The 21,112-nt window shown below is 41.8% G+C and overlaps 1 protein-coding gene across 3 annotated transcripts; it reads left to right on the forward strand.

Moving 5' to 3' along the window:
• Positions 1-226: 226 nt before the first annotated feature.
• On the forward strand, positions 227-19,746 carry MOB3A (MOB kinase activator 3A). Of its 3 annotated transcripts, none has more exons than XM_034437738.3 (4): positions 227-363; positions 12,380-12,914; positions 15,437-15,639; positions 19,213-19,746. In XM_034437738.3, exons 2-4 carry the CDS (start codon positions 12,500-12,502, stop codon positions 19,240-19,242), a joined length of 648 nt encoding a protein of 215 aa, XP_034293629.2. In that variant the 5' UTR covers positions 227-363; positions 12,380-12,499; the 3' UTR covers positions 19,243-19,746. The 3 variants fall into 3 exon arrangements, with proteins under 3 accessions (XP_034293629.2, XP_087737651.1, XP_034293630.2); XM_087881525.1 differs by having other exon boundaries at positions 252-359; XM_034437739.3 differs by lacking the exon at positions 227-363 and adding an exon at positions 7,071-7,501.
• The last annotated feature ends 1,366 nt before the right edge of the window (positions 19,747-21,112 follow it).

Raw genomic sequence — 21,112 nt, forward strand, 5'->3', positions numbered from 1 at the left:
TAAAATAAAATAAAATAAAATAAAATAATAAAATAAAATAAAATAAAATAAAATAAAATAAATAAAATAAAATAAAATAAAATAAAATAAAATAAAATAAAATAAAAACCACCGCTTGATTTTTTTTCCAGCCAAGGATTTCCGGGAAGGGAATTCCCCACCCCACATGCCATCCTTACAAGCAAAAGATACGGGTCTCATCCGTTGAAGGGAAGGAAGCCGGGTTGAAGGGAAGGAGAGGCGGAAGGGGTGGCGCTTGGGTTCAAATCTTGCCTGCAAGGCGGACGGACGCCTTTTCGGGCTGCGGAGACGAGAGCGAGGCTTTTTCTCCCGCGTTGGGAAGGTTCCTCAAGACCGAGGCAGGTATGGATGCACGTGTGGATCTGCCGGCGTCCGCTATCCCTTCCTTTTGCTTGCTTGCTCGCTTTCGCTTGTATTGCATTTTTTTTCCCCCACCAGCAAAAAGTACGATCGCCGGCTCTCTTTAATCCGGTGTTGCAATCGTGCAGCTGGATTTCCGCTGTCTTCTGCCCCAATCAGCCCTCCTTGCCCGCGGGAAGTAGTAAAGGCATAGTTAGAGGAGCGATCTGAGTAAAGGCGTAGTAGGAAGGAACAGTGGCTCCAAACGGCCCTTTAGGATGAAGGGCAACAAAAGAAAAAAAGAAATGCTTTCCGCCAAGGATCACCTTGATCGCCGCCCCCTCGTGCGCTTTTCTTTTATGAGATGGGCAACGCGCCCGACCTCACAACCTTTCCTACTCCGGATCGGTTGATCCGGTTTTACCTCCGTGGTGTGGAAAGTTTCACAAGCCGGTTTCTGCGATTAAATAGCTGTGGATATCCGCGAGGTGGAGGCGGTTTGAAAACGGGGCGGTGTGTTACTTTCCTGACCTTCAGGCGATCTTTCTAAAACAGTGTTTTTAACCTTTGGGAACTTTTAAGATGGGTGGACTTCAACGCCCAGAATTCCCCCCAACTACTTTTGGGGGAATTCTGGGGTTTGATGTCCACCCATTTTAGAAGTTATTAAGGCTGGGAAACACTGTTTTAAAGAATAAAATTTTCTGTTGCTTTTTTTTTTTTTCCTTTTCTTTTCACGATCCCTGTCCTAGCTAACAGCATTGGCAAAAGGATTTTGACTCCTGAGTGAAATAATACAAACTTTTTTACTTGGATGATGCTAAGGGTCTTGGCACTCTTTTAGAACTTATGAAAATGTGGTCCTGCAGATCTTTCAGGGGTCCACAAAATCAAAATTATTTGCCAGCCTATTAAACAATTCCCGTCAAACTATCCTGACTGGCGGCAGCTTTAATTTTCAATACGAATAGAATAGAATAGAATAGAATAGAATAGAATAGAATAGAATAGAATAGAATAGAATAGAATAGAATACAACTTTTTATTGGCCAAGTGTGATTGGACACACAAGGAATTTGTCTTGGTGCATATGCTCTCAGTGTGCATAAAAGAAAAGATACGTTCATCAAGAATCATAAGGTACAACACTTAATGATAGTCATAGGGTACAAATAAGCAATCAGGAAACAATATCAATATAAATTGTAAGGATACAAGCAACAAAATTACAGTCATACAGTCATAAGTGGAAGGAGGTGGGTGGTGGGAACGATGAGAAGATTAATAGCAGTGCATTGGTAAATTGATATGATATGGTAAACATCAATAAATATAACGCAGATAAATAAAACCTCTTTAGGGGTTTTCCATGATTTTTATAAGTGGGGAAAGGTCCTGAGAGAATAGAGGTCAAGAAACACCACATAAAAGCATTGTCCTGTCCCCCTTCCCCACCTTCTCAAACGTGATGGGTTGTACATCTGGTCATCTCAAAATCCCAGCCTGGTAGCTCTGCATTCTTGTCAGACAGCCAAGATGGTGGAGGATGATGAGAGTTATAGTTTTAACAAATCTGGAGGACAGCAGGCTTGTGAATGTTGTTGCTTAATACGTTTCCAGATTTCCTTGGCATTGGGGTGGAGCTGTATTGGGAAAGAGAGTTGCTGGAGTTTCAATATCTCTTGAAAGTCCAGGAAGTCTGAATGGATTCTCCTGCCTTCATTCACAGTTGCTGGGTTTCACACAACAAACTGAAACGAGGTTAACAAATATGTTTTGCTTTCTTGTAACCGTCGGTATACTCGGTGTATTGACATAGGCTGCCAGAGCAGGGCTGCGTAAATCTAGACAACAGCTAATTGTTTTTTGAGTTTTGTAACCCAGAATAATACATCTGGTTTAATACCGTGTTTCCCTGAAAATAAGACCCTGTCTTATATTTTTTTTGAACCCCTAAATAAGCGCTTGGCCTTATTTTCGGGGAGGTCTTATTATTTTGGGGTACGTGGAGCAAGATGGGACTCCTCTTGCCATCTTACCTGATTTCCAGCTCTGCGTTTAAATATTTTCAGGGAGGGCTTATTTTCAGGGGGAGGCTTATTTTAGCGCATGTACTCAAAAGCCCGCTTGGGCTTATTATCAGGGGATGTCTTATTTTCGGGGAAACAGGGTACAAAGTTCCCACAAACTCTTAAAACAGTGTTTGGGTTCCTGTTGTATGTTGATCTGCCAACTATCCAACTCCATTTTAGCATAGTCTTGTCTGGTGTATTAAGTCAGTGAGTATATACACTGCTCAAAAAAATGAAGGGAACACAAGCAGAAGACATCCGAGATCTGAATGAATGAAATAGCCTTAGTAGTTTTGTGTTCCCTTTAGTTGTTTGAGCAGTGTATAAACTACTGTATGTAAAGAACCAAGTATTTAATAAGGCTATTTCATTCATTCAGATCTCGGATGTTTTCTGCTTGTGTTCCCTTTATTTTTTTGAGCAGTATATTATGGGGCTCTTTATATGGTTGCTTATATTTAGCTCAATGCTATTTAATGTTCTTCATAAGTGCCAAGTTTGGAGTTTTGGCACTTATCCTATCTTGGGTACACACAATTCAAAATAACCTTGTGAGCTTCAGCAGATAGTTGTTTTGTGTTCTAAAGATGATAAATATTTATTGCTACTAAGTGACTTATTATCTATCCTAACCTTTCATATTACCTCATACTGCCTTTGCCCTCTTAAGTACTCACTAGTAACCCTATTTTTCAGGTAGTGAATCCTGACGGTGAGTTAGGGCAATCAGGAAATTCACCACATTTTGGCTATTTAAGATTGCAGGCTAAATTCTCTGTATTCTGGAACAGCAGAATAGAATCTGTCCAAAGCAACATCCTGTTGGAGTGTCATTTTTAACATGATGGAGGGAATAAGATTTTCTCTGAAAAGCTTGGCTGAGTTCCACTTAGAAATACACAAAGAATTTCCTGTAGCTGGAACTCATCTTGAAAATGTGATCATTTCAAAGAACTATTAAGAAGACAGAAGTCTGATTATACAAAGTCTTAGTTTTGTCTTTTAAATAACAAGATGTGATTTGGGTGTGCTGGAAGGGGAGAGCCCAAAATTTTTCTATTTTTCTGATGACCAGTATCTACTTCACCTTGTTTAAAAACTCAGCTATTAAAATAGTTTCCTCACTTCTTTGTTCTAGCACCGTTTCCTAGGGATAAAGGGAAAATCCATAAATCCCCAAATCACGTCGTTAAATAGCTTCTTCCCCCCATTAATTTTGCTTGTTGGAAGCCCCATAGTAAGGTCACAGGTGGTAATCATGTTACCCTGGAATGCAGTAACCATCAGAAATATAAGGTTGTTGTCAAATTTTGCTCACATGACCATGGGGTCTGTGATGTTCATAAGTGCAAGGACTGGTCATAAATCACTTTTCCAACTCTGTCATAACTCTGGTCATTAAACGAATGGTTATAAGTTGATAATTACCTGTAGTGGTTAGATAACCACTACAGGTCATGTGAATGCAGCCAAAGAATCCAGGTCTAAGGATCTTGATCTGCACATATTTCACATGTAATGGTGCCTAAATGATTGTACACGTGCTGGAAGTTTTCAAATCTTCCTCCAACCCCAGATGGAGTGAGTCAATCTAGTACAGGTAGTCCTGGATTTACGACCACAACTGAGCCCATGTTGGTAAGTGAGAAATTTGTTAAGCGAGTTTTGCTCCATTTTATGACTGTTCTTGCCACATTTGCTAAGTGAATCACTGCAGTTGTTAAATTAGTGGCACAGTTGTTAAGTGAATCTGGTTTCCCCATTGACTTTGCTTGTCAGAAGGTCATAAAAGGTGATCACATGACCCCGGGACACTGCAACCATCATAAATATGAACCAATTGGCAAGCATCTGCATGTAAATCGCATGACCACGGGGAAGCTGCAAATGTCATAAGTATGAAAAATGGTCGTAAGTCACTTTTTTCAGTGCCGTTGCAACTTCGAACGGTCAGTAAATGAATGTTGTAAATTGAGGACTACCTGTAGTAAGACAGAAAGAGTAACTGCTAATTATGATAGATTGTTCCTCTCTTCTCATAGGGGGAACTCATCCAGAGAAGCCATGTGAATTGATTAGAGTGTAATTTTTTTATTATTATTCATGTGAATAAGCAACAACCAATGACTTGAGATGCATCATGTAGCTATTGAATTAAGAGCTGTTTGGCAGTGGAACAGACTGCCTTGAGTGGCACTAAACGAGTCACTAATAGAGCCTGGATAGCTCTGCAGACAAGGCACTGTAATTTAACACCAGCTGTCTGCAATTAAAGTAAGTTCGAATCTTGCCAGGCTCAAGGTTGACTCAGCCTTCCATCCTTTCTAAGGTAGGTAAAATGAGGACCCAGTTTGTGGGGGCAATAAGCTGACTTTGTATAAAATATACAAAAGTATGAAGGCTATTGCTTAACGCACTATAAGCTGCCCTGAGTCTCCGGAGAAGGGCGGCATATAAATCAAATTAAATAAATAAATAAATAATAAATAAACCCAGTTTAAGATGAGATGGGGCAGCCATCTCTCAGCTATGCTATTGATAGGAGGTTAGCCTCAATGACCTCGAGGCTCCCTTCCACTCTGTCACTGGTGGGTGAGAAGGGTGCTCTCTCCCCCCACCCTTTAAACTGGCTCTTTTTTGTGAATCTTCCCTTCCCCCTTCAACTTTGCTGCTCTTTTGGGGTCCTGCGGCCAAAGGCCAACATAGCCTCTTCCAAAAAGTTTAAATGGCAGAGGAAGTGGCCCTTCTATATAAATAAGATTACTAGGTTTTTAATCTTGTATTCCTTTTTTCAGTGGCTTTTTGGTGGAGGGCAGCTGTCCCACCAATGCACTTCAGTGGCATTACTCATTGAGGTTTTACATCAGTTCAACTGAATTGAGGAACTTCGAGTTTGGGGGTTGGTAGGGTGGGGGGGAAACCACTTTGTACTCTTCCTCTGCCACTTCTAAAATCTTTTGCCTCTGCTGTCCATCCCGCATTTTGAATGTGTTTTTGTAAATTGATCCCTTCGCCTGCTTATCGTCTCTGTAGATCAGGATTTCTCAGCCTTAGCAATTTTAAGCCGTGTGGACTTCAGTTCCCAGAATTTCCCAGCCATTAAGGGAAATGGCTTTGTTGTCTGTTTGTTCCTTTATTTAATTAAATTTTTATGCTGCCCATCTCCTCTATAAGGCTACAGAACCACAGACTCTGGTCAGCTTACAAGTTATGTAATTTGATTAAGTTTCACTTCTCCAGTGGGGCATAGCTGGGATTCAAGAATGAAAACTCACCTTTTTCACAACAGGGATCTTCAATCTATGGACCGTGGCTCACTACCGGGCCACAGCCTAATCGCCATCGGGCCATGTGAGTGGCCGGGTGGTGCATGTGAGTCCATGCATACGCACGGGCCCACTCGCGCAAGACTGGTTGCAAGCTCTTGGAGCCCCACTTGCGCGCATGTTGCTGCAAATGCTATGGGCACTCAGGCATGCGTGCAGACATGCACATGTGCCTACTCCTCCCACAAAATCATCCCCCCCCCCCAATCTGGGTTGCCAAACTGGAAAGGTTGGGGAACTCTGTTTTACAGGAACATTTTTGGTGTCTTGTCTCCTGGCAGCTACCTGGACAAGTAAATGCTGTTTTCTTAGCAAGTTTTCCAGAAGTAGTTTGTCATTGGCTTCTTCCTTCGGCCAAGACAGAAAAACTGGATTAAGGTCTCCCAGCTGGATAAGAACTCATGGTCTCCTGATTTCTACTCCAGCCCTTTTAATCACTAGACCAGTATTTCTCAACCTTGGCAACTTTACAATAGACTTCAACTCCCAACGTTCTCCAGCCAGCTGGGTGATTCTGGGAGTTGAAGTCCACACATCTTAAAGTTGCCAAGGTTGAAAAACACTGCACTAGTTCAAATTGGCACTCTGAAAGCCCTACAGTGTGGCCCTTTTGTTCTCCAATGTGTTCATAACCATCCATCTCTGGAACTTATGTTTTTATATTTTATTGGTGCAGTGGCATGTGTCTCACAACAATTACTTTTGCATCAGTATTTTGTTTCTTAATGAATAGGAATAGGAATAGAATAGAAAAGGACTAGACTAGACTAGACTAGACTAGACTAGACTAGACTAGACTAGACTAGAATAGAATAGAATAGAATAGAATAGAATAGAATAGAGTTGGAAGGGACCTTGGAGGTCTTCTAGTCCAACCCCCTGCTTATGCAGGAAACCCTACACCACTTCAGACAAATAGTTGTTTAATCTCTTCTTAACAACTTCCAGTGTTGGAGCATTCACAACTTCTGGAGGCAAGTTGTTCCACTGATTAATTGTTCTAACTATCAGGAAATTTCTCCTTAGTTCTAAGTTGCTTCTCTCCTTGATTAGTTTCCGTCCATTGCTTCTTGTCCTAACCTCAGGAGCTTTGGAGAATAGCGTGACTCCCTCTTCTTTGTGGCAGCCCCTGAGATATTGGAACACTGCTATCATGTCTCCCCTAGTCCTTCTTTTCAGTAAACTAGACATGCCCAGGTTTCTGATGTTTTTGGTGGTGGCAGAGTTCTTTGTATAAAATAAACCTCAATTGTTGTGTGCAGCATCCAGAGAACCACAGATGTGGGGCTGCTTAGCAACACAGTCAATAAACAAATCTGTTGCTTGGTCAGCAGTTCAAGATAAATTCTGCTGTCTCTGTTTAAGTTGGGATCGGTTCCTTTCTGAATTTCTCATTGGTGTTATTCAAACCCAGAGCCAGTTTGGTGTAGTTCAGGGGTCTCCGAACTTGGCAGCTTTTAAGATTTGTGGACTTCAACTCCCATAATTTCCCCAGCCAGCATAACTGCAGTGGACCATGACCAGATCCCTGATGTAGTAGATAAGATGCTGGCCCAGAAACTGGAAGACCCGTGAATGTTTGTCTTCCTTAGGCAACAAAACCAGCTGAATTCCTCTCTCTCTCAGCTGAACCAATCTCACAGGGTTGCTGTTCTGGGGAAACAGGTGGTAGCCTTATGCATACTCCTTGAGTTATCCAAAACTCTTAAGAGGAGGATGGTTTCAGAATGCACTGAATTACAAGTGAGTCAACTTCATGTGTTGTGCGACCCTGTATATGTTGTGTGATGGAGAGCCAGTTTAGAGTAGTAGCTAAGATGCTGGCCTAGAAAGCAGGGGACACCTGCGTTCTTGTCCAGCCAGCTGGGTGACTTTGGGCCAGTCACTTCTCTCTGCCCAACCCACTTCGCTGAGTTGCTGTTGTGGGGGGGAAAAGAGGAGGAGGAAGGAATATTATGCATGTTCACTGCCTTGAGCTTGAATTTCTTATTTTTATTTTATTTTATTTTATTTATTTTTATATGCCGCCCTTCTCCGGAGTCTCAGGGCGGCTTACAATGCGTTAAGCAATAGCCTTCATACTTTTGTATATTTTATACAAAGTCAGCTTATTGCCCCCACAAACCGGGTCCTCATTTTACCCACCTTAGAAAGGATGGAAGGCTGAGTCGACCTTGAGCCTGGGGAGAAGTGAACTCGCAGTAATTGCAGGCAGTTGGATGTTAAATGCTGCCTTAGTGGGAGGCATTAGCCTCCTACGCCACTCAGGCTCCTGAGTGGCTCCTTTATAAGTGAGGAATAAAAATATAATAAGTGGATGGATGATAGAAGATGGATGGATGGATGAATGGATGGGTGGGTGGGTGGGTGGGTGGTTGTGTGGATGGATGGATGGATGGATGGATGGATGGATGGATGGATGGATGGATGGATAGATAGATAGATAGATAGATAGATAGATAGATAGATAGATAGATAGATTTGACAATGGAATGGATCCACCCTGAGCAGTGGCAGTCTACCCTAGTTACCGCATCGTGCAAGAGGGGAAGGATATTGCTTTTAAGCCTTGCTTATGCATTTCCTGGAAACTTCAGGCCAGCACCAAACAGACTGTAAAGCGAGATGTGTTTTTTCTTACCCCGGACTCTTTAATCTATGTAATACAGGTTTTGTTTGTTTCCTGAAGTTATATTCTCCCTTTCCTTCAGCAGCTCAAAATGACACTCCCCTCTCCCTATTGCTTTTCCTATTACCACAACCCTGTAAGGTAGGTTAAACCCAGCTCTGCCTTCTCCAATTCCTCCAGCATCCCATAATGTCAGCTGGCCAAGTTCTTTGATGTTGCTGTGGATTATGGTGATTGGAATCCACTTTTCTGGAGGGAGGGAGAGAACTTGTTTGGGGAAGACTGAGCTAAATCGCAGCAAAAAAAGTTCATTTCGGAGGAAAATTAGTAATTTGTTGCCTTGAGCTTCAAAAGGAATTATTTTGCTCTCTTCTCCTTTTCTTTGCAAGTTGGGTGTAAACAGTCGCTGGATTTCCGCTTTCTTAACAGAACTGAAATGGGTGCTTACAGGATGCGGTGATGGGCAGCCTCTGAGTGGTTTCTGAGTAATCGGAGAGTCACAGCATCTGTCTTCTGCTGTCTTCTCCATACTTGCTCCCACACTGCATTCTGATTAGAGGCCTTTTGGAGAATTAGGGGAGTCTTCTCAAAACGTGGCTTTCTGGATGAGATTGGGTGAAGAGTTCATTGGGGTTTTTATACATATGGCCAATAGGTTCCCCCCCAAACAGGATTGGTGGAATGTCCAACATTAAAAGGTAAAGGTAACAGTTTCCCTTGCATATATGTGCTAGTTGTTCCTGACTCTAGGGGGTGGTGCTCATCTCCGTTTCAAAGCCGAAGAGCCAGGGCTGTCGGAAGACGTCTCCGTGATCATGTGGCCGGCATGACTAAACGCCAAAGACGCATGAAACGCTGTTACCTTCCCACCAAAGGTGGTCCCTATTTTTCTACTTGCATTTTTTACGTGCTTTCGAACTGCTAGGTTGGCAGAAGCTTTAACAAATAACGGGAGCTCACCCCATTACATGGCACTAGGGATTCGAACCGCTGAACTGCAGACCATTCGATTGACAAGCTCAGTGTCTTAGCCACTGAGCCACCACATCCCTTTTTGTCCAACATTAGGAGGTGTCTTATCTGTGCATACCTGTTTGTGGAAAGGAGAAACTGGCCCTTGTGGCTTTCTCACAGAGGTGTGTTTGGCAGCCAACGGAGGCAGTCCAAAGGGAACTTGGATTGATTGGAGCTGGGTCTACATCCAGGGCTGAGAAGCAGATAAAGAAACTCCATGTTCAGAGGAAGTCTATCTGTACTAGGAATGGACTTTAGGCTTTGCTTTGCTCACATGTCCTGGCAAGCATCCCATGATGGATACCAGATATTGGACGAGAAGAACTTTGGATATGATTATCTTCAATCCAGACACATGCACACCCCAGGAAAATTATCAGATGGGGCAAGATTCTTATAAGGCCACTGAGTGGGAAGCAATTAAAGGAAACTTAAAAGAATTTTATTGTTGTTACCCTGTTTCCCCAAAAATAAGACATCCCCTGATAATAATTTTTTTAAATGTTATCTAATTCTGGGTTTTATTTAATTGACCAAACTAAGTAATAATTTTAATTAGCAATTTTATGATGTTTGTGTGTCTATCTTTTTCTTGACTGTACACCGCCTTGAGTCCTACAGGAGAAAGGCGGTATAGAAATATAATAAATAAATAAATAAGCTCAATCGGGCTTTTGAGTGCATGAGCTAAAATAAGCCCCCCCCCCAAAAAAATATTTAAACGCATGCACAGCCAGTCCCCGCCATTTCCTCTGGTTAGAGTGAGGAAAACAGAGCTGGAAATCAGGTAAGACGGCAAGAGAAGCCTCATCTTGCTCCACGCGCCCCAAAATAATAAGACATCCCCGAAAATAAGGCCAAGCACTTATTTCAGGGTCCAAAAAGCATAAGAAAGGCTCTTATTTTCAGGGAAACACGGTAGTTGCAAAGTCGTGTCCAACCCATCGCAACCCACGGACAACGTTCCTCCAGGCCTTCCTGTCCTCTACCATCCTCTGGAGTCCATTTAAGCTCACGCCGACTGCTTCAGTGACTCCATCCAGCCACCTCGTTCTCTGTCGTCCCCTTCTTCTTTTGCCCTCCATCTTTCCCAGCATTAGGCTCTTCTCCAGGGAGTCCTTCCTTCTCATTACGTGGACAAAGTATTTGAGTTTCATCTTCAGGATCTGGCCTTCTAAAGAGCAGTCCAGGTTGATCTCCTCTAGGACTGACCTGTTTGATCGCCTTGAAGTCCAAGGGACTCGCAGGAGTCTTCTCCAGCACCATAGTTCAAAGGCCTCAATTCTTTGGTGCTCAGCCTTTCTTATGGTCCAACTTTCCCAGCCATACATTGCAACTGGGAAAACCATAGCCTTGACTATACGCACTTTTGTTGGCAGGGTGATGTCTCTGCTTTAAAGGAATTAAGTAGCTGATTTTAGAAGGGAGGGGAAGAGGAGGTGTCTTCTTGTTACTCTCCCCTCCTTTTTTTTTCCAATCAGGCTCCCCTCACAGCTATTACCCTCCAGACTAACTTCTATTGTTTTTATTCAGTGGTATGTGCAGAGTGTTAGGAATGTGTGAAGCTTAAAAGCAATGAAGATTCTTCAAGTCAGAGAAGATTCTAAGAAATCAGAGCCTCTCCCTTTTTCTCTTTAAATGTGAGGCTGAGAACTCTTTCCTTCTTGCACAAGTCATTCATAGTACGGCTAGTTCTCCACTTACGACCAGTCACTTAGTGACCATTCAAAGTTACAAAGGACTTCCCCAGAGCTACTTATGACCCAGTTCCAATGTTATGATGGCCACGCCCCTGCAGTCACATGACCAAGCATGTCAGGAACACAGCGGACCCATGTTTACGGTCATTTGCAGTATCCCGTGGTCACGTGACTATCTATGTATGTATGTATGTATGTATGTATCTATCTATCTATCTATCTATCTATCTATCTATCTATCTATCTAGTGTTTTTCTATCGAGACACCTGGTCTACCCCAGCATGTGGGAGGGAGCATACTGCTTCCTTTTCGCCTTTCAACTCCAGTTCAGGAGCCCTCAAGCAGTCGCATTCACGACAAACCATTTTATACCAAATTTATATTTTGCTGATAAAGAAATAAAGGGAGACTAGTATAGATCTATTTCAAGCTATTTAGTTCTCATCAGCTAGCCATACCCTTACTTGGATTCAAACTTGGGCTGCCTGCATGTTAGGCAGTTGTATTAACCTCTGAGCCACAAGTTCTCCTCCCGTCATCAGCTTGAGCCAGGGGAGAGATTATTAAATAGCTTGAAGTAGATCTATACTAGTCTCCCTTTATTTCTTTATCAGTGAAATATAAATTTGATATATATATAAAGTGTTTTTCTATCGAAGCACCGGGTCTACCCCAATATGGGAGGGAGCATACTGCTTCCTTTTCGCCTTTCAACTCCAGTTCAGGAGCCCTCAAGCAGTCGCATTCACGACAAACCATTTTATACCAAATTTATATTTTGCTGATAAGGAAATAAAGGGAGACTAGTATAGATCTATTTCAAGCTATTTAGCTCTCATCAGCTAGCCATACCCTTTCTCAGATTTGAAACCAGTTTTTGACAAAAAACGCCCATATCAAACAATGGGTTTGCTTTTACGATCACAGTGTTTGTTTTAAAAGGTCGTAAAATCGGATCAGTCCCATGGCTGTCCCACTTTATGACTGTCACAAGTTACAACTCCATAAGCAGGCTCCATTAGGATCGTAAATTGAGAGCTACCTCTATTGCTGTTGTGTATGTGACTGTCTTTTTCTGAAAGTTGCATTTACGTGAAGGCAAGGCAAAAATTTTTGACCCAGGTGTGTGTCTAAATACTGCCCAATTCTACCTTGGTTTTTTAAATGGACAGAATATAAAAGACGTGCCCGAAGAACCAAATTTTAGACCATCCTTTTTAGTTTTCTTTCCTTTCCCACTTCCCTCAAACTTCTTTCTATATATTTTTGTCTTGCAGATTACAAAGTTCACCAGCGGAATTCGAAAGGAGATTTAAAGGTGTCGGTTGTAGCAGTCACACCCCTGGAGAGCACGTGGTGGTGGATTTCTAGATCTCAGAAACTTTGGGGAACAGGAGATGGCCAATCCTTTGAAACAAGTTTTTAACAAGGATCGGACCTTCCGGCCTAAACGGAAATTTGAACCCGGGACACAGCGCTTTGAGCTTCACAAAAAGGCCCAGGCATCCCTTAATGCTGGGCTGGATTTAAAGCTGGCTGTGCAGCTCCCTCATGATGAGGAGCTGAACGATTGGGTAGCTGTTCATGTGGTGGACTTTTTCAACCGCATCAACCTCATTTATGGGACAATCAGTGATTATTGTACAGAAAAATCCTGCCCGGTCATGTCCGGCGGCCCAAAGTACGAGTATCGGTGGCAGGATGAGAAATACCGCAAGCCCACTGCTCTTTCTGCGCCTAAATACATGAACCTTCTCATGGATTGGATTGAAGTGCAGATCAACAACGAGGATCTCTTCCCTACAAACGTTGGTGAGTTGGTGGGAAGGGAGTGAAAAAGCCAGGAAGAAAATTACAGAATTGAGCAGAAAATGAACATGAGCCTATATGGTGTGGCGTCACTGCAAAAATGGCTGACATAACTGTATACAGGTAGTCCTCGACTTATAACAGTTCATTTAGTAACCGTTCGAAGTTACAACGGCACTGAAAAAAGTGATTTATGACCATTTCTTAACATTTACGACCATTGCAGCATTCCCATGTTCAAGTGGTCAAAATTCAGACAATAGGCAACTGACTCGTATTTAAGACGGTTGCAATATTCTGGGGTCATGTGATCACCTGTTGCAACCTTCTGACAAGCCAGGTCAATGGGGAAACCAGATTCAATTACCTAATTGCTAACTTAAAAACTGCAGTGATTCACTTAACAACTGGGGCAAGAAAGATCGTAAAATGAAGCAAAGTTCACTTAACAAATCTTTCACTTAACAACAAAAAATTTGGGCTCAGCTGAGGTACTAAGTCAAGGACTATCTGTACTTAATAGCAGGGTGGATAAAAATCAATGATTTTTTTAAAAAAAATCAAAAAAATCTTCTTTTTTTTTAATTTAAATCGGATTTTTTTGATTTAAATCAGATTTTTTATTTATTTTTATTGAATTTATTTTAATAAAAAACTTTTGGGGTAAAAATCTATCGTAAGATAGTTTTCTGTTTAAGATACATAAATAATTTAGTTTATTCAGCATGAAATGGAGCTTAGTTATGTAGCACAAGGTTGTATATTCTGCAACACTGGGACTATCGGTGAGTCAACAGTGGGTCAAAGGAATAGCAGAGATGACAGTTGCTGTTTAAAAATTATGATTTAAATCAAGTTGATTTAAATCAAGTCTTTTTACTAGTGATTTAAATCATGATTTAAATCATGATTTAAAGCGACTCGATTTAAATCAAATCCACCCTGCTTAATAGTCACTTAATGGGGCTTTTTGGGGCCCATTTTTAGGCTTTTTTGGCCCGTTTTTTTCAGAAAAAAACGGGCCAAGAAAAGCCTCAAAAATGGCCCCAAAAAAGCCCTGAACATGGGCCAAAAAAAGGCTTGAAAACGGGTCGAAAAACCCCCCAGAAACAGGCCGAAAAAACCCTAGAAACAGGCCGAAAAAGGGGAAGCCAAAAACTTTTTGTTGTAGTTTGTTTTCCTCTTCTAAATTTAGGTGCGCCTTATAGTCCGAAAAATACGGTAGATTTTGGGAGGATGAGATTTATGCTTGGATGAAGTTGTAGATACCTAGGCTTTGTAATATGTTCAGAAAAGTCAAGATGGTCATAAGCAGGAATGATGTGATTGAAACTGCTTTTTAGGCATGTCACTGAGGACATGGCTGACAGCAGGCTGAAAAAATGGAATGGGTTGAGACTCTATATAAGAACCCTTTTTACACTGTTGAAAAGACGAAAATAAAACCAGGTGGATTGACTCCTAAATAAAGAGCTGCAGGGGCAGCTCTTAAGGAATTTAAGATTCCCAAAGACAAATATTGGCTGAACATAGAAGAAATTTCTGAACAATGAAAGCAGTTCATGAATGGAGCCACTAACATATAGAAAGGAATCTGCATTTTGAGTGCTGATTCCATTACGTGACTTTGTGCAATAGCTGTGGGGCCCACAATGTTGTTTTTTTTAAAATGGTTGCAGTCTTGAGAGGATTCCGTTTCATGAGACTTTGATTATTCCTGTGATTGGAGACTTTAGTTCAGGAGATAAAAGGGAAAAAATGCTCAGCGGTTGAGAGTTGGGCAGCAGACAGATTTAATACATTAAATTATTAAATTTCAAACCAGATCTCAGATAACTAGGTTTCAGGCAATATATAATCCATGATGTTCTTTGTCAAATTTTGTAAACTAGCAGCCTCCTCCATTCTCTTCTCTTAATTTCACACACGTCCCATCCTGCCTTTGCACTCTGTGATGGCTATTGATTGAAATCCATTTAACTTTGCTTCATCTTCTCTACAGCTGCCTTCAAGCTCAGCTCTGGCTTGCTTAATTCTAATCTGTTGACTAAGCCACAATTGGCTGAACTCTCAGAATAGTGTTCCAACCGCAGTTTATATCTTGGTAAAATCTTAAATTATAGCTGCCTATTTTGGCTACAGCGTATATAACCCACGTCTCCTTGTGGTAGCTCTTCCTTATTTTATTTCCTCTTCCTGGGTGCTGGAAAGAGACACTCCAATTTTGGGAATATGCAACTTGCATAGTTAATACTGCTCTGGTCCCCTAAATTGTCTGCCATCTTTCCTGCCCTGGATATGATAAATTGATTAAATAAATCAAGGGAGAGAGGGAGCGAAGGAAGGAGATGGGAGGGGAAAAGGCAGGTAGGAGATGGGAGGAACAAGAAGAGATGGGAGGAAGGGAGGGAGGGAGGAGATGGGAAGGAAGAAGGAAGAGAGGAAGGGAGATGGGAGGGAGGGAGGAGATGGGAAGAAAAAAGAGGGAAGAAGAAAGGAAGGTTAATTGTCGTGGTCTTCCACAGGTACTCCATTTCCTAAGAACTTCCTCCAGGTTGTGAAAAAGATCCTCTCCCGTCTCTTCCGTGTCTTTGTCCATGTCTACATCCACCACTTTGATCGTATCGCCCAAATGGGCTCGGAAGCCCACGTGAATACATGCTACAAGCACTTCTACTATTTTGTAAAAGAGTTCAATCTCATAGACAACAAGGAATTGGAGCCTCTGGTGAGTACAGGGTCATGCTGACCTCCCACTTGGGGAGCCTTGGTTCCGGTAGAGAGGGATGGAGGGCTCCCCATCCTGAGCTCCCCAGGTATTGCACAGTTTCTGCAGTTTGTTCTTCAAGTTTCACCCTAGAACAGGGGTCTGCAACCTTAAACACTCAAAGAGCCATTTGGACCCATTTCCCACAGAAAAGAAAACATCGGGAGTCACAAAACCTGGGTGGGCGTGGCCAACTCGACGTCAGTCACTTCCACCAGTCACATGACCCAACCCACCCCTTAGCTATGCCTACCCAGCCGGTCATTAGGGCAGAGAACCGGTTGTTAAAAATCACCTAGAAACACAAAACCTTTTTGACATTTCTCTCTTCCTCCCTCTCTCCCCCCCCCCCCCCCGCCTCTCTCTGTATCTCTCTGTATCTACCCTGGCCACTTCTCCATCCTCTGCCATCGCCCTTACTGTCAGGTTTCAATGTCGTCTCAAAGAAATTGCATTTCCAAACAAATAGTCTTTGATGAAATCTTTCATTTATTAAGCACGACAATCTGTCCCCGATTAAGTCATAGCCAACACTGACTTCCTGACCCCAAACCTTCCCTTTCCATTCCCCAATTCTCTGCGTCTCATTGGCCATCTTCCAAATCACTCTCCCCATATCTACTACTTCAGCTCCCAGGAATGTCCCCCCTCCCAACCCATCTCCTAGGGGATATTATCTTCAGGGAAAATAAGTAGGTGAAATGTCAAGCGTCCTCTTGCCAGCTGCCTCCTCTTCTCCTCTTTATGTCAGCACTGGAACGAATGTAGTTTGAAATGCTGACACTTACCTTCTCAGGCCAGGCAAGGGGGGGCGGGGAGGGGAGGGCGAGGGGCGAGGACAGCTAGCGGTGGGCTCACCCGACAGGGAGCCACAGCAGAGGGCCCAAAGAGCCGCATGTGGCTCCGGAGCTGCAGGTTGCTGACACCTGCCCTAGAATAGTGGGATTTGGCAATCTGTGCATTTTTATTTAATGAAGAGCCACAGTATTCATTAGGGCGTGTTGTTGTTAAAGCTTGTATTTAATTTATTTAATTGCCCATTCCTGAATGGCTTACAATAAAACAATAAAAATACATCTTAAATAACCATTAAAAACAAGGAAGATTATAAATAAATAAGACCATAGAACAGAGGGTTTTTTTTAATGAATATAAAAAGAATATATAGTACTATTGCCTTTCATTACTCTGATGCATAAAATGCATGTCATCAACTTGAGGTTTTATTTACCTATTATGGCAATTAGGATTAGATATTTAACCAAATTGGATAAACATTAATATCTCTGCAGAAGAAAAGAGAAACAAGGAAGGAAAGGGAGGCACGCCCAGGTGCTTTCCATCTAGCTGGACAATCCTTCCAACAGCTTTATGGTAGACAAGATGGAATAAATGACATCCGACAATTGAGATTTATTCATTTTATTTATTTAGAAAGTGAACTTGGCTATCTATTTTAGGTAGGCAATTCTAGACAACTAACAGCTGTCGGCAAGGAAACAATAAAATCTCTATAGACACAACCAAAAACAGAATGAAAATAGTCATGTAATAATGGAAACACTATATAACCCAGTGTTTCTCAACCGTAGCAACATAAAGATGTCTGGGCTTCAATTCCCAGAATTCCCGAGCCAGTACGCTGACTGAGGGATTCTGGGAGTTGAAGTCCACATTTCTGAGTCTATTCCACTAGGTGAATGCCACAAAAAGAAGGCACATCTTCTGGGTTTTCAGAAGACAATCTTGTTTAACAGAATGGACCTGGAATACACCACCAGTACTATCACCTTTACTGAAGGGCTGTAAAGGTGATTACCAGCAGCTTGATTTGCACCCAGAACTACCCTGACAATGTGATTGCTAAGAGATGGGGGGGGGGGGAAATTGATGGAAAAACTGGAAGAGATGCCCATTTAACCCCTGGTGCTTGGTGGTAGTGTGGTATTCTGAACTCTGAACCCAGCACTGTTTAGGTAGAACGTTTTCTTTGGAATAGAAAGGAATTTAAATGACGTACATTTCCATTCTCGGCAGTAGTCCTACCCAGCTGTTCCCTATATTGAAACCAGCCTCCATAAAGGCAAACAAACTTTTTGAAAAGAAAATACAGGCAGTCCTTGACTTATGATCACAATAGAGCCCAAAATTTCCATTGTTAAGCAAGGCAGTTGTTAAGTGAGTTTTGCCTCATTTTACAATGTTTTTTGGCCACCGTTGTTAAGCGAATCGCTACAGTTGTAAAATCATGCAAGTTGTTAAGTGAACCTGACTTCCTCCATTGACTTTGTCGGAGGCCAATTGGGAAGGTGACAAATGATGATCTGTATATCCAGGACAGCGGAACTGTCATAAATTCATCGAAGGTACCAAAGCACCCAAATTTTGATCATGTGGCCATGGGGATGCTGCAACAGTCATAAGTGTGAAAAACGGTTGTAAGTCATTTTTTTTTCCAGTGCTGCTGCTGCAACTTTGAATGGTCACGAAAAGGACAGTTGTAAGTTGAGGCCTACCTTTATTTTACTCTGAATGTAATTCCCACTCAGCTTTACGTACATGACTTTGTTTACTTTTCTTGCAATTTTTTTAAAAATGGCATTAATTTTGAGATCTTGTTGCATGGATAATATACTAGCCCTGATGATATTACCTGGATTAGGTAATGGAACGTCTGCAAGAAAGCAACCAAACTCAAAAAGCACCTCATACTTCCTTGAATTACAAGCAGTCCTCAAGTTACAACCATAATGAAGCCTGCCTATCACGGTCATAACTTTGATTCTTGTAACTCAAGTTATTCATGTGTCCAACCTGGTTTAATGACCTTTTTTTGTGTGTGTGGCAGTCATTAAGCAAACCGGTGGTTTGCTATGGGCTGGTTTTGCTGAAAACAGAAGTAAATGTAGCTTTTCGGCCACACTGTTGTAAAGTGTGATCATGTGACTGCAGGACTCTGCCAGTGGCGGAGTCACATGACCTGGGAGGGGAAACGGCCATTGAAACGTCAAAATGGGGTCGTAAGTGCCCCCAGGAAGGGCCATCAGAACTTTGAATGGTCATTAAGTGACCAGTTATAATTCATGGACTACTTTAGTTCAATACACAGGTAGTTCTCCGACTTACAATGGTTCATTTAGTGACCACTCGAAGTCATAACAGCATTAAAAAAGTGATTTGTGACCGTTTTCACTTATGACCGTTGCAGCATCCTCATGGTCACATGATCAAAATTCAGACACTTGGCAACTGACTCCTATTTATGACAATTGCAGTGACCCGAGGTCACATAATCCCCTTTTGCGACCTGACAAGCCAAGTTAGTGGAGAAGCCAGATTCACTTAACAACCATATTATTATTAACAACTACAGGTAAAATGGGGCAAAACTCACTTTTAAGAACTGTCTCCCTTAGCAGCAGAAACTTTGGGCTCAGTGGTAGTCATAAGTCAAGGACTACCTGTATTAACCTTTTTTTTTTTTTTTAGAAAATGTGATTTCTAAGTGACGTTTAAGTGTCCTCTCTTTGACAGAAGGACATGACTTCGCGGATGTGCCACTGACATCTTGGGAATTTGTCTGCCGTCTTTCAAGCCAATGCCGTCCAGATTGGAGACATTCCTGCCCAACAGACGAGATCTTATGATCTGGAGGGACTTCCATTTTTATACATCTTTTTATTTTTATTTTTTTAAAAAAAGAGCTTTCAGGAGCTCTTGTAATGAATTCTTTTGTAAAATCACTCTGATTGTCGGGATGATGTTTGTTTAAGAAAGGAAAGGACCACCATTAAGTGTTAAGGCATCCTTTAAATCTCCATGTCTTTCTTCTCGCATCACATGGATGGGGGGGTGGGGGTGGGAGGCTGATTTGGAAATGTTATTTTGAGGTTTCCCACCAAAATCACCGGGGCTTCAGAAAGACAACACCTATTGCGTCAAGGGAGCCAATTTAAATGAGTAATCCACTGACACACCTGTAAGTAGTTTAGGAGTCTGCTTAGGCCATTACGTGGAATCACCTGTGTTGCAAAAAAAAATAATAATAAAATTTTAGCACTTCTTTCACTTGGAATCTCCTGTTGGCATATGTGTATGCAGCGGCTCTGTTTCCTGTCCTCCCAAGAAGAGGAAGGAAATAATCTTGTGGCAATGTAACTTTTCTCTTTTGGGTCACGCACAGTCCCAAGTGATGCTTGGGAACTTGGAATTTATGGATGGCGACTGCCTCCCCTGGTTTACAGGTAGTCCTCGCCTTACGATCACAATTGGGGCCAGAAGTTCCATTATTAAGCAAGTGCAGTTGTTAAGTGAGTCCATATCCAATTTTACAGGTCATTAAGAGAATTAAGGGACACGGTGGCTCAGTGGCTAAGTCACTGAGCTTGTCGATCAGAAAGATTGGCAGTTTGGCGGTTCGAATCCCTAATGCCGCATAATGGAGTGAGCTCCCGTTACTTGTCCCAGCTTCTGCCAGTCTAGCAGTTCAAAAGCACGTAAAAAATGCAAGTAGAAAAATAGGGACCACCTTTGGTGGGAAGGTAACATTCCGTGCGCCTTTGGCGTTTAGTCATGCCAGCCACATGACCACGGAGACGTCTTTGGACAGTGCTGGCTCTTCGGCTTTGAAACGGAGATGAGCACTGCCCCCTAGAGTTGGGAACGACTAGCACATATGTGCAAGGGGAACTGTTAACCTTTACCTTAAGTGAATTCTGCTTCCTCCATTGATTTTGTTCATCAAAAAGCTCCTGGGAAGCTTGTAAGTGATGTCTATGGACGTTCTCAGTAATCCGAGTCGTAATTGTTTCTTTCATGCTGCAACTCTTTTAAGTAGGTACCACTTGCCAAATGCTAAAATTTTGATCACATGACCATGAAGACATTGCATTGGTCATAAATGTGAGGACATTTTTTTTCCAGCAGTGCTGAAACTTCGAATGGTTGCTAAACAAATGGTTGTAAGTTGAGGACTATATATGGGAGTTTTCCAATTTTCTACCTACCCCTCCTCCTTTTTGCTTACATGTTCATAAAATAAAAAAGATTTGGAAATGATGTGTAATTACTTCAGTGCAAAACCTTAAAAACACTACTTTTTTTTGCAATTTTTTAAAAAAATTTTAAACAAATAAAACATAAAACATCCTTCATCCATTACAATTTCAAGCAGTGTGTCGGTCGGTTACAAATCCCTTGTGCTTCTTCCCCATAATCATATTTTACTAATTATCTAATTTCTCATATTATCTTTACATCATTATTCTCATTTGTCATTCATTTAACCATGGCATTATCATTCCAAAGAAAATCATTTTCACATATTATATTCTAACATTCATTTTATATTTCATATTTCATTTCCATGTTTTATTATCTAGCCATTGGTAAAATAAATCCCATAAAAACTCTACTTTTGTATAGTGGACTCCAC

Source organism: Pantherophis guttatus, chromosome 1, assembly GCF_059756535.1.
Source record: "Pantherophis guttatus breed Tessera chromosome 1, ASM5975653v1, whole genome shotgun sequence".
Classification (NCBI taxonomy): Eukaryota; Metazoa; Chordata; class Lepidosauria; order Squamata; family Colubridae; genus Pantherophis; species Pantherophis guttatus.

What these genes read in the sequence shown, in the direction of transcription:
- MOB3A (XM_034437738.3), top strand. Translation starts at nt 12,500, where the DNA reads ATGGCCAATCCTTTGAAACAAGTTTTTAACAAGGATCGGACCTTCCGG. An exon ending in TCTCTTCCCTACAAACGTTG is followed by an intron (nt 12,915 to 15,436) that starts GTGAGTTGGTGG and finishes GGTCTTCCACAG; the next exon opens with GTACTCCATTTCCTAAGAAC. An exon ending in ACAAGGAATTGGAGCCTCTG is followed by an intron (nt 15,640 to 19,212) that starts GTGAGTACAGGG and finishes TCTCTTTGACAG; the next exon opens with AAGGACATGACTTCGCGGAT.